Source organism: Mytilus trossulus, chromosome 3 (genome assembly GCF_036588685.1).
Source record: "Mytilus trossulus isolate FHL-02 chromosome 3, PNRI_Mtr1.1.1.hap1, whole genome shotgun sequence".
Classification (NCBI taxonomy): Eukaryota; Metazoa; Mollusca; class Bivalvia; order Mytilida; family Mytilidae; genus Mytilus; species Mytilus trossulus.
The window spans coordinates 43,748,787-43,775,530 of record NC_086375.1 but is presented as its reverse complement, the minus strand read 5'-3'; the positions used below and the strand labels follow the sequence as shown (position 1 = coordinate 43,775,530).

The following is a 26,744-nucleotide window of genomic DNA, read 5'->3' as shown; positions in this document are numbered from 1 at the left end:
TTTTAGTAGATGATAGTGTTTGAAAGGATATAACATAATTAATGTGACTATAACCCTTACTTTAATCCGATCCTTTTATTTATTTTTTAGTAGATGATAGTGTTTGAAAGGATATAACATAATAAATGTGACTATAAGCCTTACTTTAACCCGATCCTTTTATTTATTTTTAGTAGATGATAGTCTTTGAAAGGATATAACATAATAAATGTGACCCTAACCCTTACTTTAACCCGATCCTTTTATTTATTTTTCAGTAGATGATATTGTTTGAAAGAATATAACATGATAAATGTAACCCTAACCCTTACTTTAATCCGATCCTTTATTTATTTTTTAGTAGACGATATTGTTTGAAAGGATATAACATAATAAATGTGACCCTAACTCTTACTTTAACCCGATCCTTTTATTTATTTTTAGTAGATGATAGTGTTTGAAAGGATATAACATAATTAATGTGACTATAACCCTTACTTTAATCCGATCCTTTTATTTATTTTTTAGTAGATGATAGTGTTTGAAAGGATATAACATAATAAATGTGACTATAAGCCTTACTTTAACCCGATCCTTTTATTTATTTTTAGTAGATGATAGTCTTTGAAAGGATATAACATAATAAATGTGACCCTAACCCTTACTTTAACCCGATCCTTTTGTTTCTTTTTTAGTACATGATAGTGTTTGAAAGGATATAACATAAAAAATGTAACCCTTACCCTTACTTTAACCCGATCCTTTTATTTATTTTTTAGTAGACGATATGGTTTGAAAGGATATAACATAATTAATGTGACCCTAACTGTTACTTTAACCTGACCTTTTTTTATTTATTTTTAGTAGATGATATTGTTTGAAAGGATATAACATAATAAATGTAACCCAAACCCTTACTTTAATCCGATCGTTTTTTCTTTTTTTTTAGTAGATGATATGGTTTGAAAGAATATAACATGATAAATGTAACCCTAACCCTTACTTTAACCCGATCCTTTTATTTATTTTTTAGTAGATGATATGGTTTGAAAGAATATAACATGATAAATGTAACCCTAACCCTTACTTTAATCCGATCCTTTTATTTATTTTTTAGTAGACGATATTGTTTGAAAGGATATAACATGATAGATGTGACCCTAACCCTAACTTTAACCCGATCCTTTTATTTATTTTTTAGTAGATGATATTGTTTGAAAGGATATAACATAATAAATGTGACCCTAACCCTTACTTTAACCAGATTTTTTTAATTATTTTTTAGTAGATGATATTGTTTGAAAGGATATAACATAATAAATGTAACCCTTACCCTTACTTTAACCCGATCCTTTTATGTATCTTTTAGTAGATAGTAGTGTTTGAAAGGATATAACATAATAAATGTGACCCTTACCCTTACTTTAACCCGATCCTTTTATTTATTTTTAGTAGATGATAGTGTTTGAAAGGATATAACATAATTAATGTGACTATAACCCTTACTTTAATCCGATCCTTTTATTTATTTTTTAGTAGCTGATAGTGTTTGAAAGGATATAACATAATAAATGTGACTATAACCCTTACTTTAACCCGATTCTTTTATTTATTTTTTAGTATTTGATAGTGTTTGAAAGGATATAACATAATAAATGTGACCCTAACCCTTACTTTAACCCGATCCTTTTATTTATTTTTAGTAGATGATAGTGTTTGAAAGGATATAACATAATTAATGTGACTATAACCCTTACTTTAATCCGATCCTTTTATTTATTTTTTAGTAGATGATAGTGTTTGAAAGGATATAACATAATAAATGTGACCCTAACCCTTACTTTAACCCGATCCTTTTATTTATTTTTAGTAGATGATAGTGTTTGAAAGGATATAACATAATTAATGTGACTATAACCCTTACTTTAATCCGATCCTTTTATTTATTTTTTAGTAGATGATAGTGTTTGAAAGGATATAACATAATAAATGTGACTATAAGCCTTACTTTAACCCGATCCTTTTATTTATTTTTAGTAGATGATAGTCTTTGAAAGGATATAACATAATAAATGTGACCCTAACCCTTACTTTAACCCGATCCTTTTATTTATTTTTCAGTAGATGATATTGTTTGAAAGAATATAACATGATAAATGTAACCCTAACCCTTACTTTAATCCGATCCTTTATTTATTTTTTAGTAGACGATATTGTTTGAAAGGATATAACATAATAGATGTGACCCTAACCCTTACTTTAATCCGATCCTTTTATTTATTTTTTAGTAGATAATAGTGTTTGAAAGGATATAACATAATAAATGTGACCCTAACCCTTACTTTAATCCGATCCTTTTATTTATTTTTTAGTAGATAATAGTGTTTGAAAGAATATAACATAATAAATGTGACCCTAAACCTTACTTTAATCCGTTCCTTTTATTTATTTTTTAGTACATGATAGTGTTTGAAAGGATATAACATAATAAATGTGACTATAACCCTTACTTTAATCCGATCCTTGTATTTATTTTTAGTAGATGATAGTGTTTGAAAGGATATAACATAATATATGTGACTATAACCCTTACTTTAACCCGATCCTTTTTTTTTTTTAGTAGATAATAGTGTTTGAAAGAATATAACATAATAAATGTGACCCTAACCCTTACTTTAATCCGTTCCTTTTATTTATTTTTTAGTACATGATAGTGTTTGAAAGGATATAACATAATAAATGTGACCCTAACCCTTACTTTAACCCGATCCATTTATTTATTTTTAAGTAGATGATATTGTTTGAAAGAATATAACATAATAAATGTGACCCTAACCCTTACTTTAATCCGATCCTTTTATTTATTTTTTAGTACATGATAGTGTTTGAAAGGATATAACATAATAAATGTGACCCTAACCCTTACTTTAACCCGATACTTTTATTTTTTATTTTTAGTAGATGATAGTGTTTGAAAGGATATAACATAATTAATGTGACTATAACCCTTACTTTAATCCGATCCTTTTATTTATTTTTTAGTAGATTATAGTGTTTGAAGGGATATAACATAATATTTGTGACTATAACCCTTACTTAAAACCCGATCCTTTTATTTATTTTTTAGTAGATGATATGGTTTGAAAGGATATAACATAATAAATGTGACCCTAACCCTTACTTTAACTCGATCCTTTTATTTATTTTTTAGTAGATAATATGGTTTGAAAGGATATAACATAATAAATATGACCCTAACCCTAACTTTAACCCGATCCTTTTATTTATTTTTTAGTAGATGATATTGTTTGAAAGAATATAACATGATAAATGTAACCCTAACCCTTACTTTAACCCGATCCTTTTATTTATTTTTTAGTAGATAATAGTGTTTGAAAGAATATAACATAACAAATGTGACCCTAATCCTTACTTTAATCCGATCCTTTTATTTATTTTTTAGTACATGATAGTGTTTGAAAGGATATAACCTAATAAATGTGACCATAACCCTTACTTTAACCCGATCCTTTTATTTATTTTTTAGTAGATGATATTGTTTGAAAGAATATAACATACTAAATGTGACCCTAACCCTTACTTTAATCCGATCCTTTTATTTATTTTTTAGTACATGATAGTGGTTGAAAGGATATAACATAATAAGTGTGACCCTAACCCTTACTTTAACCCGATCCTTTTTATTTATTTTTAGTAGATGATAGTGTTTGAAAGGATATAACATAATAAATGTGACCCTAACCCTTACTTTAACCCGATCCTTTTTATTTATTTTTAGTAGATGATAGTGTTTGAAAGGATATAACATAATAAATGTGACCCTAACCCTTACTTTAATCCGATCCTTTTATTTATTTTTTCGTACATGATAGTGTTTGAAAGGATATAACATAATAAATGTGACCCTAACCCTTACTTTAACCCGATCCTTTTATTTATTTTTTCGTACATGATAGTGTTTGAAAGGATATAACATAATAAATGTGACCCTAACCCTTACTTTAACCCGATCCTTTTTATTTATTTTTAGTAGATGATAGTGTTTGAAAGGATATAACATAATAAATGTGACCCTAACCCTTACTTTAATCCGATCCTTTTATTTATTTTTTCGTACATGATAGTGTTTGAAAGGATATAACATAATAAATGTGACCCTAACCCTTACTTTAACCCGATCCTTTTTGTCGAGCCTTCGACTTTAGTAGAAAAAGCGAGACTAAGCGATCCTACATTCCGTCGTCGGCGTCCACAAATATTCACTCTGTGGTTACAGTTTTTGAAATTTTAATAACTTTCTTAAACTATTCTGGATTTCTACCAAACTTGGACAGAAGCTTGTTTATAATCATAAGATAGTATCCAGATGTAAATTTTGTAAAAATAAAATTCCATTTTTTTCGGTATTTTACTTACAAATGGACTTAGTTTTTTCTGGGGGGAAACAATACATTCACTCTGTGGGTAAGGTTTTTAAAGTTTTAATAACTTTCTTAAACTATCCTTGGTTTGTACCAAACTTGGACAGAAGCTTGTTTATGATCATAAGATAGTATCCAGAAGTAAAGTTTGTAAAAAAATAAATCCATTTTTTCCGTATTTTACTTTTAAAAGGACTTAGTTTTTCTGCGGGGAAACATTACATTCACTCTGTGGTTTAAGTTTTAAAAGTTTTAAAACTTTCTTAAACTATCCTTGGTTTGTACAAAACTTGGACAGAAGCTTGTTTATGATCATAAGATAGTATCCAGAAGTAAAGTTTGTAAAAAAATAACTCCATTTTTTCTGTATTTTACTTTTAAATGGACTTAGTTTTTCTGCGGGGAAACATTACATTCACTCTGTGGTTTAAGTTTTTAAAATCTTAATAACTTTCTTAAACTATCCTGGGTTTGTACCAAACTTAGACAAAAGCTTATTTATGATCTTAAGATAGTATCCAGAAGTAAATTTTGTAAAAAGATAACTCCATTTTTTCTGTATTTCACTATTAAATGGACTTAGATTTTCTTCCAGTTAAGTTAACATTACATACAGTCAGCTGTTAAAGTTTTCAAAACATTTATTAGATTCATTAACTATCCTAAATTTTAACCAAACTTGGACAGAAGCTTCTTACGATCATAAGATAGTATCAAGAAGAATATTTTTACAGATTTTTTTCCTCATTTTTGTTGAGCCTGCGATTTACAGCAAAAGTAGGCGAGACACTGGGTTCCGTGGAACCCTTACAAATTTGTATTTATTTTTAGTAGATGATAGTGTTTGAAAGGATATAACATAATAAATGTGACCCTAACCCTTACTTTAATCCGTTCCTTTTATTTATTTTTTAGTACATGATAGTGTTTGAAAGGATATAACATAATAAATGTGACCCTAACCCTTACTTTAACCCGATCCTTTTATTTATTTTTTAGTAGATGATAGTGTTTGAAAGGATATAACATTATAAATGTGACTATAACCCTTACTTTAATCCGATCCTTTTATTTATTTTTTCGTACATGATAGTGTTTAAAAGGATATAACATAATAAATGTGACCCTAACCCTTACTTTAATCCGATCCTTTTATTTATTTTTTAGTAGATGATAGTGTTTGAAAGGATATAACATAATAAATGTGACCCAAACCCTTACTTTAACCCGATCCTTTTTTTTTTTTTTAGTACATGATAGTGTTTGAAAGGATATAACATAATAAATGTGACCCTAACCCTTACTTTAACCCGATCCTTTTTATTTATTTTTAGTAGATAATAGTGTTTGAAAGAATATAACATAATAAATGTGACCCTAACCCTTACTTTAATCCGATCCTTTTATTTATTTTTTCGTACATGATAGTGTTTGAAAGGATATAACATAATAAATGTGACCCTAACCCTTACTTTAACCCGATCCTTTTTATTTATTTTTAGTAGAGGATAGTGATTGAAAGGATATAACATAATAAATGTGACCCTTACCCTTACTTTAACCCGATCCTTTTTATTTATTTTTAGTAGATGATAGTGTTTGAAAGGATATAACATAATAAATGTGACCCTAACCCTTACTTTAATCCGATCATTTTATTTATTTTTTAGTAGATGATAGTGTTTGAAAGGATATAACATAATAAATGTGACTATAACCCTTACTTTAACCTGATCCTTTTATTTATTTTTAGTGGATGATAGTCTTTTAAAGGATATAACATAAAAAATGTGACTATAACCCTTACTTTAACCTGATCCTTTTATTTATTTTTAGTAGATGATAGTCTTTTAAAGGATATAACATAAAAAATGTGACCCTAACCCTTACTTTAATCCGATCTTTTTATTTATTTTTTAGTACATGATAGTGTTTGAAAGGATATAACATAATAAATGTGACCCTAACCCTTACTTTAACCCGATCCTTTTTATTTATTTTTAGTAGATGATAGTGTTTGAAAGGATATAACATAATAAATGTGACCCTAACCCTTACTTTAATCCGATCCTTTTATTTATTTTTTCGTACATGATAGTGTTTAAAAGGATATAACATAATACATGTGACCCTAACCCTTACTTTAACCCGATCCTTTTTATTTATTTTTAGTAGATGATAGTGTTTGAAAGGATATAACATAATAAATGTGACCCTAACCCTTACTTTAATCCGATCCTTTTATTTATTTTTTCGTACATGATAGTGTTTGAAAGGATATAACATAATAAATGTGACCCTAACCCTTACTTTAACCCGATCCTTTTATTTATTTTTTCGTACATGATAGTGTTTGAAAGGATATAACATAATAAATGTGACCCTAACCCTTACTTTAACCCGATCCTTTTTATTTATTTTTAGTAGATGATAGTGTTTGAAAGGATATAACATAATAAATGTGACCCTAACCCTTACTTTAATCCGATCCTTTTATTTATTTTTTCGTACATGATAGTGTTTGAAAGGATATAACATAATAAATGTGACCCTAACCCTTACTTTAACCCGATCCTTTTTATTTATTTTTAGTAGATGATAGTGTTTGAAAGGATATAACATAATAAATGTGATCCTTACCCTTACTTTAACCCGATCCTTTTTATTTATTTTTAGTAGATGATAGTGTTTGAAAGGATATAACATAATAAATGTGACTATAACCCTTACTTTAACCTGATCCTTTTATTTATCTTTAGTAGATGATAGTCTTTTAAAGGATATAACATAAAAAAATGTGACTATAACCCTTACTTTAACCTGATCCTTTTATTTATTTTTAGTAGATGATAGTCTTTTAAAGGATATAACATAAAAAATGTGACCCTAACCCTTACTTTAATCCGATCTTTTTATTTATTTTTTAGTACATGATAGTGTTTGAAAGGATATAACATAATAAATGTGACCCTAACCCTTACTTTAACCCGATCCTTTTTATTTATTTTTAGTAGATGATAGTAATTGAAAGGATATAACATAATAAATGTGACCCTAACCCTTACTTTAATCCGATCCTTTTATTTATTTTTTCGTACATGATAGTGTTTAAAAGGATATAACATAATACATGTGACCCTAACCCTTACTTTAACCCGATCCTTTTTATTTATTTTTAGTAGATGATAGTGTTTGAAAGGATATAACATAATAAATGTGACCCTAACCCTTACTTTAATCCGATCCTTTTATTTATTTTTTCGTACATGATAGTGTTTGAAAGGATATAACATAATAAATGTGACCCTAACCCTTACTTTAACCCGATCCTTTTATTTATTTTTTCGTACATGATAGTGTTTGAAAGGATATAACATAATAAATGTGACCCTAACCCTTACTTTAACCCGATCCTTTTTTTTATTTTTAGTAGATGATAGTGTTTGAAAGGATATAACATAATAAATGTGACCCTAACCCTTACTTTAATCCGATCCTTTTATTTATTTTTTCGTACATGATAGTGTTTGAAAGGATATAACATAATAAATGTGACCCTAACCCTTACTTTAACCCGATCCTTTTTGTCGAGCCTTCGACTTTAGTAGAAAAAGCGAGACTAAGCGATCCTACATTCCGTCGTCGGCGTCCACAAATATTCACTCTGTGGTTACAGTTTTTGAAATTTTAATAACTTTCTTAAACTATTCTGGATTTCTACCAAACTTGGACAGAAGCTTGTTTATGATCATAAGATAGTATCCAGATGTAAATTTTGTAAAAATAAAATTCCATTTTTTTCGGTATTTTACTTACAAATGGACTTAGTTTTTTCTGGGGGGAAACAATACATTCACTCTGTGGGTAAGGTTTTTAAAGTTTTAATAACTTTCTTAAACTATCCTTGGTTTGTACCAAACTTGGACAGAAGCTTGTTTATGATCATAAGATAGTATCCAGAAGTAAAGTTTGTAAAAAAATAAATCCATTTTTTCCGTATTTTACTTTTAAAAGGACTTAGTTTTTCTGCGGGGAAACATTACATTCACTCTGTGGTTTAAGTTTTAAAAGTTTTAAAACTTTCTTAAACTATCCTTGGTTTGTACAAAACTTGGACAGAAGCTTGTTTATGATCATAAGATAGTATCCAGAAGTAAAGTTTGTAAAAAAATAACTCCATTTTTTCTGTATTTTACTTTTAAATGGACTTAGTTTTTCTGCGGGGAAACATTACATTCACTCTGTGGTTAAAGTTTTTAAAATCTTAATAACTTTCTTAAACTATCCTGGGTTTGTACCAAACTTAGACAAAAGCTTATTTATGATCTTAAGATAGTATCCAGAAGTAAATTTTGTAAAAAGATAACTCCATTTTTTCTGTATTTCACTATTAAATGGACTTAGATTTTCTTCCAGTTAACATTACATACAGTCAGCTGTTAAAGTTTTCAAAACATTTATTAGATTCATTAACTATCCTAAATTTTAACCAAACTTGGACAGAAGCTTCTTACGATCATAAGATAGTATCAAGAAGAATATTTTTACAGATTTTTTTCCTCATTTTTGTTGAGCCTGCGATTTACAGCAAAAGTAGGCGAGACACTGGGTTCCGTGGAACCCTTACAAATTTGTATTTATTTTTAGTAGATGATAGTGTTTGAAAGGATATAACATAATAAATGTGACCCTAACCCTTACTTTAATCCGTTCCTTTTATTTATTTTTTAGTACATGATAGTGTTTGAAAGGATATAACATAATAAATGTGACCCTAACCCTTACTTTAACCCGATCCTTTTATTTATTTTTTAGTAGATGATAGTGTTTGAAAGGATATAACATTATAAATGTGACTATAACCCTTACTTTAATCCGATCCTTTTATTTATTTTTTCGTACATGATAGTGTTTAAAAGGATATAACATAATAAATGTGACCCTAACCCTTACTTTAATCCGATCCTTTTATTTATTTTTTAGTAGATGATAGTGTTTGAAAGGATATAACATAATAAATGTGACCCAAACCCTTACTTTAACCCGATCCTTTTATTTATTTTTTAGTACATGATAGTGTTTGAAAGGATATAACATAATAAATGTGACCCTAACCCTTACTTTAACCCGATCCTTTTTATTTATTTTTAGTAGATAATAGTGTTTGAAAGAATATAACATAATAAATGTGACCCTAACCCTTACTTTAATCCGATCCTTTTATTTATTTTTTCGTACATGATAGTGTTTGAAAGGATATAACATAATAAATGTGACCCTAACCCTTACTTTAACCCGATCCTTTTTATTTATTTTTAGTAGATGATAGTGTTTGAAAGGATATAACATAATAAATGTGACCCTTACCCTTACTTTAACCCGATCCTTTTTATTTATTTTTAGTAGATGATAGTGTTTGTTGAAAGGATATAACATAATAAATGTGACCCTAACCCTTACTTTAATCCGATCATTTTATTTATTTTTTAGTAGATGATAGTGTTTGAAAGGATATAACATAATAAATGTGACTATAACCCTTACTTTAACCTGATCCTTTTATTTATTTTTAGTGGATGATAGTCTTTTAAAGGATATAACATAAAAAATGTGACTATAACCCTTACTTTAACCTGATCCTTTTATTTATTTTTAGTAGATGATAGTCTTTTAAAGGATATAACATAAAAAATGTGACCCTAACCCTTACTTTAATCCGATCTTTTTATTTATTTTTTAGTACATGATAGTGTTTGAAAGGATATAACATAATAAATGTGACTATAACCCTTACTTTAACCTGATCCTTTTATTTATTTTTAGTGGATGATAGTCTTTTAAAGGATATAACATAAAAAATGTGACTATAACCCTTACTTTAACCTGATCCTTTTATTTATTTTTAGTAGATGATAGTCTTTTAAAGGATATAACATAAAAAATGTGACCCTAACCCTTACTTTAATCCGATCTTTTTATTTATTTTTTAGTACATGATAGTGTTTGAAAGGATATAACATAATAAATGTGACCCTAACCCTTACTTTAACCCGATCCTTTTTATTTATTTTTAGTAGATGATAGTGTTTGAAAGGATATAACATAATAAATGTGACCCTAACCCTTACTTTAATCCGATCCTTTTATTTATTTTTTCGTACATGATAGTGTTTGAAAGGATATAACATAATAAATGTGACCCTAACCCTTACTTTAACCCGATCCTTTTTATTTATTTTTAGTAGATGATAGTGTTTGAAAGGATATAATATAATAAATGTGACCCTAACCCTTACTTTAATCCGATCCTTTTATTTATTTTTTCGTACATGATAGTGTTTGAAAGGATATAACATAATAAATGTGACCCTAACCCTTACTTTAACCCGATCCTTTTATTTATTTTTTCGTACATGATAGTGTTTGAAAGGATATAACATAATAAATGTGACCCTAACCCTTACTTTAACCCGATCCTTTTATTTATTTTTTCGTACATGATAGTGTTTGAAAGGATATAACATAATAAATGTGACCCCAACCCTTACTTTAACCCGATCCTAACCCTTACTTTAATCCGATCCTTTTATTTATTTTTTAGAACATTATAGTGTTTGAAAGGATATAACATAATAAATGTGACTATAACCCTTACTTTAATCCGATCCTTTTATTTATTTTTAGTAGATGATAGTGTTTGAAAGGATATAACATAATATTTGTGACTATAACCCTTACTTTAACCCGATCCTTTTATTTATTTTTTAGTAGATGATATGGTTTGAAAGGATATAGCATAATAAATGTGACCCTAACCCTTACTTTAACCAGTTCTTTTTATTTATTTTTTAGTAGATGATATTGTTTGAAAGGATATAACATAATAAATGTAACCAATACCCTTACTTTAAGCCGATCCTTTTATTTATTTTTTAGTAGATAATAGTGTTTGAAAGGATATAACATAATAAATGTGACCCTAACCCTTACTTTAACCCGATCCTTTTATTTATTTTTTAGTAGATAATATGGTTTGGAAGGATATAACATAATATATGTGACCCTAACCCTTACTTTAATCCGATCCTTTTATTTATTTTTTAGTAGATAATAGTGTTTGAAAGGATATACCATAATAAATGTGACCCTAACCCTTACTTTAATCCGATCCTTTTATTTATTTTTAGATGATAGTGTTTGAAAGGATATAACATAATAAATGTGACCCTAACCCTTACTTTAACTCGATCCTTTTATTTATTTTTTAGTAGATAATAGTGTTTGAAAGGATATACCATAATAAATGTGACCCTAACCCTTACTTTAACCCGATCCTTTTATTTATTTTTTAGTAGATAATATGGTTTGAAAGGATATAACATAATAAATGTGACCCTAACCCTTACTTTAATCCGATCCTTTTATTTATTTTTTAGTAGATAATAGTGTTTGAAAGGATATAACATAATATTTGTGACTATAACCCTTACTTTAACCCGATCCTTTTGTTTATTTTTTAGTAGATGATATGGTTTGAAAGGATATAACATAATAAATGTGACCCTAACACTTACCTCAACTCGATCCTTTTATTTATTTTTTAGTAGATAATAGTGTTTGAAAGGATATAACATAATAAATGTGACCCTAACCCTTACTTTAACCCGATCCTTTTATTTATTTTTTAGTAGATAATAGTGTTTGAAAGGATATAACATAATAAATGTAACCCTTACCCTTACTTTAACCCGATCCTTTTATTTATTTTTTAGTAGACAATATGGTTTGAAAGGATATAACATAATAAATGTGACCCTAACCCTTACTTTAACCCGATCCTTTTATTTATTTTTTAGTAGACAATATGGTTTGAAAGGATATAACATAATAAATGTGACCCTAACCCTTACTTTAACCCGATCCTTTTATTTATTTTTTAGTAGACAATATGGTTTGAAAGGATATAACATAATAAATGTGACCCTAACCCTTACTTTAATCCGATCCTTTTATCTATGTTTTAGTAGATAATAGTGTTTGAAAGGATATAACATAATAAATATGACCCTAACCCTAACTTTAACCCGATCCTTTTATTTATTTTTTAGTAGAAGATAATGTTTGAAAGAATATAACATGATAAATGTAACCCTAACCCTTACTTTAACCCGATCCTTTTATTTATTTTTAAGTAGATGATATTGTTTGAAAGAATATAATATGATAAATGTAACCCTAACACTTACTTTAATCCGATCCTTTTATTTATTTTTTAGTAGACGATATTGTTTGAAAGGATATAACATAATAAATGTGACCCTAACCCTAACTTTAACCCGATCCTTTTGTTTCTTTTATAGTACATGATAGTGTTTGAAAGGATATAACATAATAAATGTAACCCTTACCCTTACTTTAACCCGATCCTTTTATTTATTTTTTAGTAGACGATATGGTTTGATATGATATAACATAATAAATGTGACCCTAACTGTTACTTTAACCCGATCTTTTTTATTTATTTTTAGTAGATGATATTGTTTGAAAGGATATAACATAATAAATGTAACCCTAACCCTTACTTTAATCCGATCCTTTTTTTTATTCTTTAGTAGATGATATATGGTTTGAAAGAATATAACATGATAAATGTAACCCTAACCCTTACTTTAACCCGATCCTTTTTTTAATTTTTTAGTAGACGAGATTGTTTGAAAGGATATAACATGATAAATGTGACCCTAACCCTAACTTTAACCCGATCCTTTTATTTATTTTTTAGTAGATAATAGTGTTTGAAAGGATATAACATAATAAATGTGACCCTAACCCTTACTTTAACCAGTTCTTTTTATTTATTTTTTAGTAGATGATATTGTTTGAAAGGATATAACATAATAAATGTAACCAATACCCTTACTTTAAGCCGATCCTTTTATTTATTTTTTAGTAGATGATATTGTTTGAAAGGATATAACATAATAAATGTAACCAATACCCTTACTTTAAGCCGTTCCTTTTATTTATGTTTTAGTAGATGATATTGTTTGAAAGGATATAACATAATAAATGAGACCCTAACCCTTACTTTAACCAGTTCTTTTTATTTATTTTTTAGTAGATGATATTGTTTGAAAGGATATAACATAATAAATGTAACCAATACCCTTACTTTAAGCCGATCCTTTTATTTATTTTTTAGTAGATGATATTGTTTGAAAGGATATAACATAATAAATGTGACCCCTAACCCTTACTTTAACCCGATCCTTTTATTTATTTTTTAGTAGACGATAGTGTTTGAAAGGATATAACATAATGAATGTGACTATAACCCTTAGTTTAACCCGATCCTTTTGTTTATTTTTTAGTAGATAATAGTGTTTGAAAGGATATAACATAATAAATGTGACCCTAACCCTTACTTTAACCCGATCCTTTTAAATTTTTTTTAGTAGATAATAGTGTTTGAAAGGATATAACATAATAAATGTGACCCTAACCACTTACTTTAATCCGATCCTTTTATTTATTTTTTAGTAGATAATAGTGTTTGAAAGGATATAACATAATAAATGTGACCCTAACCCTTACTTTAATCCGATCCTTTTATTTATTTTTTAGTAGATAATAGTGTTTGAAAGGATATAACATAATAAATGTGACCCTAACCCTTACTTTAATCCGATCCTTTTATTTATTTTTTAGTAGATAATAGTGTTTGAAAGGATGTAACATAATAAATGTGACCCTAACCCTTACTTTAATCCGATCCTTTTATTTATTTTTTATTAGATAATAGTGTTTGAAAGGATGTAACATAATAAATGTGACCCTAACCCTTACTTTAACCCGATCCTTTTATTTATTTTTTAGTAGATAATAGTGTTTGATAGGATATAACATAATAAATGTGACCCTAACCCTTACTTTAATCCGATCCTTTTATTTATTTTTTTGTAGATAATAGTGTTTGAAAGGATATAACATAATAAATGTGACCCTAACCCTTACTTTAATCCGATCCTTTTATTTATTTGTTAGTAGATAATAGTGTTTGAAAGGATATAACATAATAAATGTGACCCTAACCCTTACTTTAATCCAATCCTTTTATTTATTTTTTAGTAGATAATAGTGTTTGAAAGGATATAACATAATAAATGTGACCCTAACCCTTACTTTAATCCGATCCTTCTATTTATTTTTTAGTAGATAATAGTGTTTGAAAGGATATAACATAATAAATGTGACCCTAACCCTTACTTTAATCCGATCCTTTTATTTATTTTTAGATGATAGTGTTTGAAAGGATATAACATAATAAATGTGACCCTAACCCTAACTTCAACTCGATCCTTTTATAATTTTTTTTTGTAGATGATATTTTTTGAAAGGATATAACATAATAAATGTGACCCTAACCCTTACTTAAACCCGATCCTTTTATTTATTTTTTAGTAGACGATATTGTTTGAAATAATAAAACATGGTAAATGTGACCCTAACCCTTACTTTAACCTGATCCTTTTATTTATGTTTAGTAGATGATAGTGTTTGAAAGGATATAAAATAATAAATGTGACCCTAATCCTTACTTTAATCCGATCCTTTGATTTATTTTTTAGTAGACGATATTGTTTGAAAGAATATAACATGATAAATGTGACCCTAACCCTTACTTGAACCCGATCCTTTTATTTATTTTTAGTAGATGATAGTGTTTGAAACGATATAACATAATAAATGTGACCCTAACCCTTACTTTAATCCGATCCTTTTATTTATTTTTAGATGATAGTGTTTGAAAGGATATAACATAATAAATGTGACCCTAACCCTTACTTTAACCCGATCCTTTTTATTTATTTTTAAGTAGATGATAGTGTTTGAAAGGATATAACATAATAAATGTGACCCTAACCCTTACTTTAATCCGATCCTTTTATTTATTTTTTCGTACATGATAGTGTTTGAAAGGATATAACATAATAAATGTGACCCTAACCCTTACTTTAACCCGATCCTTTTATTTATTTTTTCGTACATGATAGTGTTTGAAAGGATATAACATAATAAATGTGACCCTAACCCTTACTTTAACCCGATCCTTTTATTTATTTTTTCGTACATGATAGTGTTTGAAAGGATATAACATAATAAATGTGACCCCAACCCTTACTTTAACCCGATCCTAACCCTTACTTTAATCCGATCCTTTTATTTATTTTTTAGAACATTATAGTGTTTGAAAGGATATAACATAATAAATGTGACTATAACCCTTACTTTAATCCGATCCTTTTATTTATTTTTAGTAGATGATAGTGTTTGAAAGGATATAACATAATATTTGTGACTATAACCCTTACTTTAACCCGATCCTTTTATTTATTTTTTAGTAGATGATATGGTTTGAAAGGATATAGCATAATAAATGTGACCCTAACCCTTACTTTAACCAGTTCTTTTTATTTATTTTTTAGTAGATGATATTGTTTGAAAGGATATAACATAATAAATGTAACCAATACCCTTACTTTAAGCCGATCCTTTTATTTATTTTTTAGTAGATAATAGTGTTTGAAAGGATATAACATAATAAATGTGACCCTAACCCTTACTTTAACCCGATCCTTTTATTTATTTTTTAGTAGATAATATGGTTTGGAAGGATATAACATAATATATGTGACCCTAACCCTTACTTTAATCCGATCCTTTTATTTATTTTTTAGTAGATAATAGTGTTTGAAAGGATATACCATAATAAATGTGACCCTAACCCTTACTTTAATCCGATCCTTTTATTTATTTTTAGATGATAGTGTTTGAAAGGATATAACATAATAAATGTGACCCTAACCCTTACTTTAACTCGATCCTTTTATTTATTTTTTAGTAGATAATAGTGTTTGAAAGGATATACCATAATAAATGTGACCCTAACCCTTACTTTAACCCGATCCTTTTATTTATTTTTTAGTAGATAATATGGTTTGAAAGGATATAACATAATAAATGTGACCCTAACCCTTACTTTAATCCGATCCTTTTATTTATTTTTTAGTAGATAATAGTGTTTGAAAGGATATAACATAATATTTGTGACTATAACCCTTACTTTAACCCGATCCTTTTGTTTATTTTTTAGTAGATGATATGGTTTGAAAGGATATAACATAATAAATGTGACCCTAACACTTACCTCAACTCGATCCTTTTATTTATTTTTTAGTAGATAATAGTGTTTGAAAGGATATAACATAATAAATGTGACCCTAACCCTTACTTTAACCCGATCCTTTTATTTATTTTTTAGTAGATAATAGTGTTTGAAAGGATATAACATAATAAATGTAACCCTTACCCTTACTTTAACCCGATCCTTTTATTTATTTTTTAGTAGACAATATGGTTTGAAAGGATATAACATAATAAATGTGACCCTAACCCTTACTTTAACCCGATCCTTTTATTTATTTTTTAGTAGACAATATGGTTTGAAAGGATATAACATAATAAATGTGACCCTAACCCTTACTTTAACCCGATCCTTTTATTTATTTTTTAGTAGACAATATGGTTTGAAAGGATATAACATAATAAATGTGACCCTAACCCTTACTTTAATCCGATCCTTTTATCTATGTTTTAGTAGATAATAGTGTTTGAAAGGATATAACATAATAAATATGACCCTAACCCTAACTTTAACCCGATCCTTTTATTTATTTTTTAGTAGAAGATAATGTTTGAAAGAATATAACATGATAAATGTAACCCTAACCCTTACTTTAACCCGATCCTTTTATTTATTTTTAAGTAGATGATATTGTTTGAAAGAATATAATATGATAAATGTAACCCTAACACTTACTTTAATCCGATCCTTTTATTTATTTTTTACTAGACGATATTGTTTGAAAGGATATAACATAATAAATGTGACCCTAACCCTAACTTTAACCCGATCCTTTTGTTTCTTTTATAGTACATGATAGTGTTTGAAAGGATATAACATAATAAATGTAACCCTTACCCTTACTTTAACCCGATCCTTTTATTTATTTTTTAGTAGACGATATGGTTTGATATGATATAACATAATAAATGTGACCCTAACTGTTACTTTAACCCGATCTTTTTTATTTATTTTTAGTAGATGATATTGTTTGAAAGGATATAACATAATAAATGTAACCCTAACCCTTACTTTAATCCGATCCTTTTTTTTATTCTTTAGTAGATGATATATGGTTTGAAAGAATATAACATGATAAATGTAACCCTAACCCTTACTTTAACCCGATCCTTTTTTTAATTTTTTAGTAGACGAGATTGTTTGAAAGGATATAACATGATAAATGTGACCCTAACCCTAACTTTAACCCGATCCTTTTATTTATTTTTTAGTAGATAATAGTGTTTGAAAGGATATAACATAATAAATGTGACCCTAACCCTTACTTTAACCAGTTCTTTTTATTTATTTTTTAGTAGATGATATTGTTTGAAAGGATATAACATAATAAATGTAACCAATACCCTTACTTTAAGCCGATCCTTTTATTTATTTTTTAGTAGATGATATTGTTTGAAAGGATATAACATAATAAATGTAACCAATACCCTTACTTTAAGCCGTTCCTTTTATTTATTTTTTAGTAGATGATATTGTTTGAAAGGATATAACATAATAAATGTGACCCTAACCCTTACTTTAACCAGTTCTTTTTATTTATTTTTTAGTAGATGATATTGTTTGAAAGGATATAACATAATAAATGTAACCAATACCCTTACTTTAAGCCGATCCTTTTATTTATTTTTTAGTAGATGATATTGTTTGAAAGGATATAACATAATAAATGTGACCCCTAACCCTTACTTTAACCCGATCCTTTTATTTATTTTTTAGTAGACGATAGTGTTTGAAAGGATATAACATAATGAATGTGACTATAACCCTTAGTTTAACCCGATCCTTTTGTTTATTTTTTAGTAGATAATAGTGTTTGAAAGGATATAACATAATAAATGTGACCCTAACCCTTACTTTAACCCGATCCTTTTAAATTTTTTTTAGTAGATAATAGTGTTTGAAAGGATATAACATAATAAATGTGACCCTAACCACTTACTTTAATCCGATCCTTTTATTTATTTTTTAGTAGATAATAGTGTTTGAAAGGATATAACATAATAAATGTGACCCTAACCCTTACTTTAATCCGATCCTTTTATTTATTTTTTAGTAGATAATAGTGTTTGAAAGGATATAACATAATAAATGTGACCCTAACCCTTACTTTAATCCGATCCTTTTATTTATTTTTTAGTAGATAATAGTGTTTGAAAGGATGTAACATAATAAATGTGACCCTAACCCTTACTTTAATCCGATCCTTTTATTTATTTTTTATTAGATAATAGTGTTTGAAAGGATGTAACATAATAAATGTGACCCTAACCCTTACTTTAACCCGATCCTTTTATTTATTTTTTAGTAGATAATAGTGTTTGATAGGATATAACATAATAAATGTGACCCTAACCCTTACTTTAATCCGATCCTTTTATTTATTTTTTAGTAGATAATAGTGTTTGAAAGGATATAACATAATAAATGTGACCCTAACCCTTACTTTAATCCGATCCTTTTATTTATTTGTTAGTAGATAATAGTGTTTGAAAGGATATAACATAATAAATGTGACCCTAACCCTTACTTTAATCCAATCCTTTTATTTATTTTTTAGTAGATAATAGTGTTTGAAAGGATATAACATAATAAATGTGACCCTAACCCTTACTTTAATCCGATCCTTCTATTTATTTTTTAGTAGATAATAGTGTTTGAAAGGATATAACATAATAAATGTGACCCTAACCCTTACTTTAATCCGATCCTTTTATTTATTTTTAGATGATAGTGTTTGAAAGGATATAACATAATAAATGTGACCCTAACCCTAACTTCAACTCGATCCTTTTATAATTTTTTTTTGTAGATGATATTTTTTGAAAGGATATAACATAATAAATGTGACCCTAACCCTTACTTAAACCCGATCCTTTTATTTATTTTTTAGTAGACGATATTGTTTGAAATAATAAAACATGGTAAATGTGACCCTAACCCTTACTTTAACCTGATCCTTTTATTTATGTTTAGTAGATGATAGTGTTTGAAAGGATATAAAATAATAAATGTGACCCTAATCCTTACTTTAATCCGATCCTTTGATTTATTTTTTAGTAGACGATATTGTTTGAAAGAATATAACATGATAAATGTGACCCTAACCCTTACTTGAACCCGATCCTTTTATTTATTTTTAGTAGATGATAGTGTTTGAAACGATATAACATAATAAATGTGACCCTAACCCTTACTTTAATCCGATCCTTTTATTTATTTTTAGATGATAGTGTTTGAAAGGATATAACATAATAAATGTGACCCTAACCCTAACTTTAACTCGATCCTTTTATATTTTGTTTTAGTACATGATATTGTTTGAAAGGATATAACATAATAAATGTGACCCTCACCCTTACTTTAATCCGATCCTTTTATTTATTTTTTAGTAGATAATAGTGTTTGAAAGGATATAACATAATAAATGTGACCCTAACCCTTTCTTTAATCCGATCCTTTTATTTATTTTTTAGTAGATGATAGTGTTTGAAAGGATATAACATAATAAATGTGAACCTAACCCTTACTTTAACCCGATCCTTTTATTTATTTTTAGTAGATGATAGTGTTTCCCTGTTGGTAGATGATAGCTATTTTCATATGGATATTGATTTCATTTGAGACTGTACGAATATGTATTGCTTTATTTAAATGCGTGATATCCCTGCATTATAAAACAGTACACTCCGTGATAGCATACATGTTGTACCAAGTCTTAATGTAAAAAGGTTGTCTATAAATTCCTATATATTTGATTTTCGAGATCAAAACGGATTATTCCGTGCGATATCTTTTCAGCGGGTGTGTAATTACATGACCAACACGAAGGGTGTCATATGTGGAGCATAATTTGTTAACATTTCCAGAGCACATGAGAACACCACTTATTTGTGGTTCGTGTTGCTCAGTCTTTGGTTTTCTATTTTGTGTTTAGATGACAGTTGTTGGTCATATGGTATTTTTTCAACGGTATTTCCGAATTATGAGGTAGAATATATCTTTGTAATTCCTCGCTCCTCTTTTAAAACCGTCCTTGTAGTTGACAGACATGAATATTACTATATAATAATGCCGTGCTATTATAGATTTTCTAGATAGAGTCCAATTTAACTAAAATATAAGTACACGGGTACGCAAAATGAACACAACTCAAAAAACATTTTTCGTTCGAATCGCACCTCTTAAACAAACTTCACCCAGAAAATTTAAAGCCGGAACCCGATAGCCGAATACATATAACAGATATAATACCCTTTAACATAAACAATGAACGGCATACATAAATCATAGATATAACAGTTTCATATATAACTGTCAGTACATATGTTATCAGATATCAACAGATATACATGTACCCAATTTGCAATAATGGCCTTTTATTTTGTGTACGGTTGCTCGCTTTGTAATTATGACGACAAATGAAATGGCGCACTTGCTTTCAATTTGTTTTTATTTTCCAGGAAACTTAACAAAAATCAGTTGGCAATGCTAGATGAAAATACTTTCCGCAACTTGACGGCGCTTCAATACTTGTAAGTAAAGTTATGTAACAAAAATCAAATTTTGCAACCCTTTCACATACATGTATAACATAAAAATTAAATGGGTTTCTCAAAAAAGTAATTTTAATTGTATTTCAACAGATATTAATAAATAACAGTGATTTTTTTAAATTGTGAACAAGAATTAGTCAAGAAAAAATATTAAATTCAAATACCACATTTTTCACTTTAAACTCTAAATAAGATTTCTCATAAAACTTAATTGCCGTAAATACATTCAATAATGTCAAAAACGTGTATGCTTTTAATTAGAATTATAAAATGAAGTAACTTAGAATTTTTAATCATTAAGATAGCTGAAGACGATATATATCTTGTAAATAGTATTCCTTATATCAAAAATAAGTCATTATAGCAAGATAGACATAAGTCTTGTTCAATTGGAATAAAACAGTGGAGGAACAAGCTAATTAAAGTCCATGTACACTTATGTCGACCTAATGCTTATAAATGTTGCGACTTGTATACCCATCTATTACAAAACATAATGGTATAGGTGTCTTCCTCCATCTTGGATTGTAAAAAAACAGAGAATCAAAGGTCCAGATTTTCCATCAAGTTAGCAAAATTTGATGCAGGAATGCAGATGTTTAATGTACATTTTTATTTAAAAGTTCCAATTTATAAGAGTATAACTTTTAAATATTGATATTTTTGCAAATGTTAATTATTTTTGGTTGTTTTTATCTTTATTAGAAATTGGCATTTTTAGGGGAGGTAACTCTAAAAAAGTGCATTTTCTGAGGATTCTGTATGGAATTTTCCTATTTTGTATTTAAGCCGGAAAAAACGTACGGTGACCCTATCTTTTCTTTTGATATTCTCAAAGCAGTGTCTGAAAGCTATCTTTTCCTGAAGTATTTAACAATTCTATCATTTTGTTTAGTTTCTAATCACAAAATGGTGTTTTTTCCTGTATAATCCATACAAAATGTGTCATTTTGTCCCGTCCTGTAGCTTGAGAAAATGCGCGGTGACCTATCATTTTTATTATATTTTTCAATATGTATCAATAGATACAACGTTTTGGCAAAGTATGAACAAATTCTATCATTTTTATTTTAGACTCCCATACCATCTTAATGGTTTAATCGGTTGAATGCGGACCAGATATTTTTTGTAATTGCATTAAGTAGTTTTCACTATTATTTATTGCCATCAATATTGTCTAATCCCAATAAACATTGGTTTTATATTCATACCAAGCAATAACTTTTAAGTAAAACAGTTCAAGAGCAAAGCACTTGCAATGTAAGAGAGGACATTCAAAGACATAAATGTTTGTTTATATAATTTCTATTTTTTGTTATCAGAATGATTAAGATAATAACACAGCGTTAACTGCTGTACCCCTATTGTTTTACTTTTGTACCTGTTTGTTATGTCTGTTTGTTTTGTTCACACATGTGGAATTGTTTACGACTGTCATACCAGTGAGAAGTTTAGCTAGCTATAAAACCAGGTTTAATCCATCATTTTCTACATAAGAAAATTCCTGTACATAGGCAGGCATATGACAATTGTTGTTCGTTCGTTTGATGTGTTTGAGCTTTTGATAATTTCCCATTTGATTAGGGACTTTCCGTTTTGAATTTTCCTCGGAGTTCAGTATTTTTGTTAATCTACTTTTTGCATTACATAGCACATAAATGATGTAATGCATACATGATAAATAAGTGAATATGCTAAATTAAGAGCAAGTGTTGTTCCGATTAAAATTGAAACTGGCAGATATGAAGGTATTGATGTAAATGAATGGTTTTTGTTTTAATTGTAGAATATAATTAAAGATGAAAAACATGTTTTATTAGAATGCCCAGAATATGCAGATTTGCGAACGATATTTTTTAATAGTTTATGTAATATAGAAAGCAGTTTTCGTAATTTGAGTAATGAGGAAAACTTTTTATTCATGTTTCATGATGCCAGAGTTTGCTATTTTACAGCCAAAATCTGCCATGAAGTACCTTTTAAGAGAAAGTGTATTTTATACTCGTAATGTTGTTTGTTTTTTTGTATAAAAGTTTTTAATATTATGGTGTTTTATGCTAAGATATATTGATATATGTTATAGATGTAATATAAATGTATTTTAATGTGTGTTTTACAGTCTCTCATAACTTTTTTTAGAATGGCTCTTTTATAAATTGATCTGTTAATATTAAATGGTGTTTAATATCAAATGATTTAAGAAGATGAGACTCTAATAAATTATTTGTTTGTTTGTTTGTTTGTTTGTTTATAACTATGTTATATTTTCAAGTGTTTTATTACAGGGATCTTGACAATAATCAGTTAACATCAATAAATGGGACACTCTTCCATGGACTAACTGCTCTTAATACTTTGTAAGTGAATTGATTTTGCAAAAATAATTACCACCATGCATTGCTAGATTGCTGTTGCTTATATCTCTTACCTTATTCTTGTAATGTATATATACAAATTTGGTGAACGTATTTTGTTCTGTCTTTGGGCTGAGAAAAAATGTACATATATTAATTTGCACCTTTCCTTGAAATAAATCGATTATCATCTCATTTTACGTTAAGGTATTCTAGCTTACATCTAGAAATTGACAATGAAGGTCGGTTGAAAACAAAACTTTACGACAAAAGAGATTATTTCATCTTTTCAATTGTGAACTTTCCATTTCTAAGTAGCAATATTCCAGCAGCACCTGCATACGGGGTATATATCTCCAAATTGATACGATATTCCCGTGCTTGCATTTCCTATCATGATTTTCTTGATAGAGGGTTGCTACTCACAAGGAAGCTATTAAATCAAGAGTTCCAAATGGTAAAGTTGAAATCATCCCTTCGTAAATTTTACAGACGCCATCACGAGTTGGTTGACCATTATGGAATAACAGTTTAACACATGATATCGGATATGTTTATTACGTCGTAACTACAATCCCCTTCCCTTTCATGAATGTGACCTACCGAATTAAACTATTTACCGGATTTGTTATCACATAAGCAACATGACGGATGCCACATGTGGAGCAGGATCTGCCTACCCTTCCGGAGCACCTGAGATCACCCCCCAGTTTTGGTGGGGTTCGTGTTGCTTAATCTTTAGTTTTCTATGTTATGTCATGTGTGCAATTGTTCGTCTGTTTGTCTTTTTAATTTGTATCCATGGCGTTGTCAGTTCATTTTCGATTTATGAGTTTGACTGTCCCTCTGGTATCTTTCGTCCCTCTTCTATATCAGAAAAAAATACATAAATATGTATAATTGGATGTTGGAATTTGTGACGAATTGTCCAGCACGCTCTTTCGGAAAGATTCTTTTACTGTTATTAACATGATATGTTATATGACCAGGGCTGCATGATGTCAAATATAATTGCATATAATCGAGATGCAAACTTTCTAATAGAATATAACATAAAACATTTGACATAAAAATTGATATTCATTAACTACAAATTGGTCTGCGCTGTGGCTTTGAAACTGATATATATTAATAAAGAACTTTCATATAACCTCCCTTGATGACTAAAATATTAAGTTCCAATTACATCGGCAAATCGACCACATATGGGTTTCGCTCTTCTCTTTCATTCCTGTGTAGGGCATATAACTATTGACATGGACACTTACTTCGCATTAGTTTTCTTTACAGTTTTTTAGTTAAAAAAGTTCTTATCGCTGATCTAAAAATACTACCATCGCTAACATTTTTAACAATAAAAATCGTGGTTACCCTTCTATCGACCAGTGTCATACCAAAAAATGACTTACATGTCCTTGTCTTTTTACAAATATTACGGTAAGATCCACGTTTAATGGTCGCACATTTTCTATAAATTTTGAAACTGATATTACATGAAAAACAAACAGTATTTACTCACATAAAATAAAACGGGATGCAGTATTCAGTGTGTAGGTGAAACTGGACGATATTTGTCTAAACGCACGCAAGAACACCTATATCGTTTTAAAAGACCCAATAAATTCAAAAGTATCATTCATCAACATCTTAAGAAGCACAATGATCCTATTAAATATTTAACAGTTCAACCTTTATAAGTATTAGATAAGCAGCCTGGTGAATCTCATTCAAAGTTTGTACGATCACGGAAAATAATTGAATTAAATTGGATTAAAAAATTACAAAAAAATCTACCCTCTCGGTCTTAATGATAATATCATGGGAATTGGCAATATATCAAGAACTGATTATGTTAACATTTTGGATATGGTTTCTAAAACTGTTCGTAAAAATCGTTCTCATGGATGTAGAAATAATTTCAAATAAAGAAAATTTTGGACCAACCATACAAATATTTCGGACCTAATTTCTATATCAAAAAACAACGGCAGACATTATCTGTTTACTAAGCTCTGTTTTTTACCTATAAATAAATAAAACAAAATTTTAGAGGATTGCAACACAATTTCTTATTACAGTTCTTAGTATGAAATCGTTCAAATTATAATTGCATATTGTTATTCTATACTGTTTCGCAAAATTGATCGCTCTGAAGATCTTAAAAAACATTTTATTAAAATAAAGTTTGTCAATAAAGGTTTTGATTTTGTAAATATTGCCGGTATTTTTAACGACCATTCTGTTAAAGACCATATTCCTGGATATTTTGATAATACTGAACTCCCTCTTATTTGTTATATTTACTAGAAATCTACCCGGAAACATGTGTTTAATTATAGCCAATTGTGTAAAGATGTAAAATATCATTGAAAATACACCTTTGTCATGTAATTGCAGTTATTTCGAATACACTTATGGCCCCATTTCCCATGTCATAACAGGAGACCTTAACATCGTTCGCGACTGAGTGTAAATCATATCTCAGTAAAGGACCTTAATAGCGTCCCCCGTCAATTATTAATTGGAATGAGTGTCGTAATATCATTCACGACTCACTCCGTACCTACTGTTTGAAATTGGTAAAACGGGAAAAAGCTGACCAAAATCCATTGGACTATTTTTTTAATTCAGAAATGAAGATAGTTGATATTCGAATACAACATTTTAAAGAAAATTTTACTCTTAACAACAACCATAAAAACCAAATTTCGCGTATCAAACATAAACTTAAAGAACTAGCCAAGGAATTTGTTTTTGTCCCGGCTGATAAAGCTACTAATGATATCATTATTGTTTGACGTAAATTTTTTATTGAGGTTCTGCAACAGGAAATCACGAATTCACCAACATTCCAACTGACTTCATTTTCAGAAAACGACATCTTTAACAAACACAAACTTTTAGCTACTTCTTTACAAGCAGAACCAAATACAATGAAAATCCCAACTATGTACTGGCTTCCGAAGCTTCACAAAAAACCTTACAAATATAGATTTATTTCATCTTCAAGCCATTGTCCACTACTAAATTGTCTATTCTACTTACTAGTACACTTAGTACAATAAAAAACCTGATAATAAATTGTTCAAATAAGGCCTTTGAAAATAGCGGAATTAATAACTTTTGGAGTGTCAAAAACTCGTTGGAAGTACTTGATAAATTGCATGCATACATTGGTGATTTTGAATCTGTTCAAAGTTTTGATTTTTCT

The 26,744-nt window shown here is 28.4% G+C and overlaps 1 protein-coding gene across 1 annotated transcript in view; it reads left to right on the top strand.

Annotated features, from left to right (window-relative positions):
* The window catches only part of LOC134711549 (insulin-like growth factor-binding protein complex acid labile subunit), an 86,994-nt gene that overhangs the window by 20,941 nt on the left and 39,309 nt on the right, over positions 1 to 26,744 (top strand). Inside the window, exons 4-5 of the mRNA XM_063572199.1 lie at positions 21,087 to 21,158; positions 23,465 to 23,536. Coding sequence (XP_063428269.1) covers positions 21,087 to 21,158; positions 23,465 to 23,536 — 144 coding nt within the window. The remainder of the gene's footprint in view (positions 1 to 21,086; positions 21,159 to 23,464; positions 23,537 to 26,744) is intronic.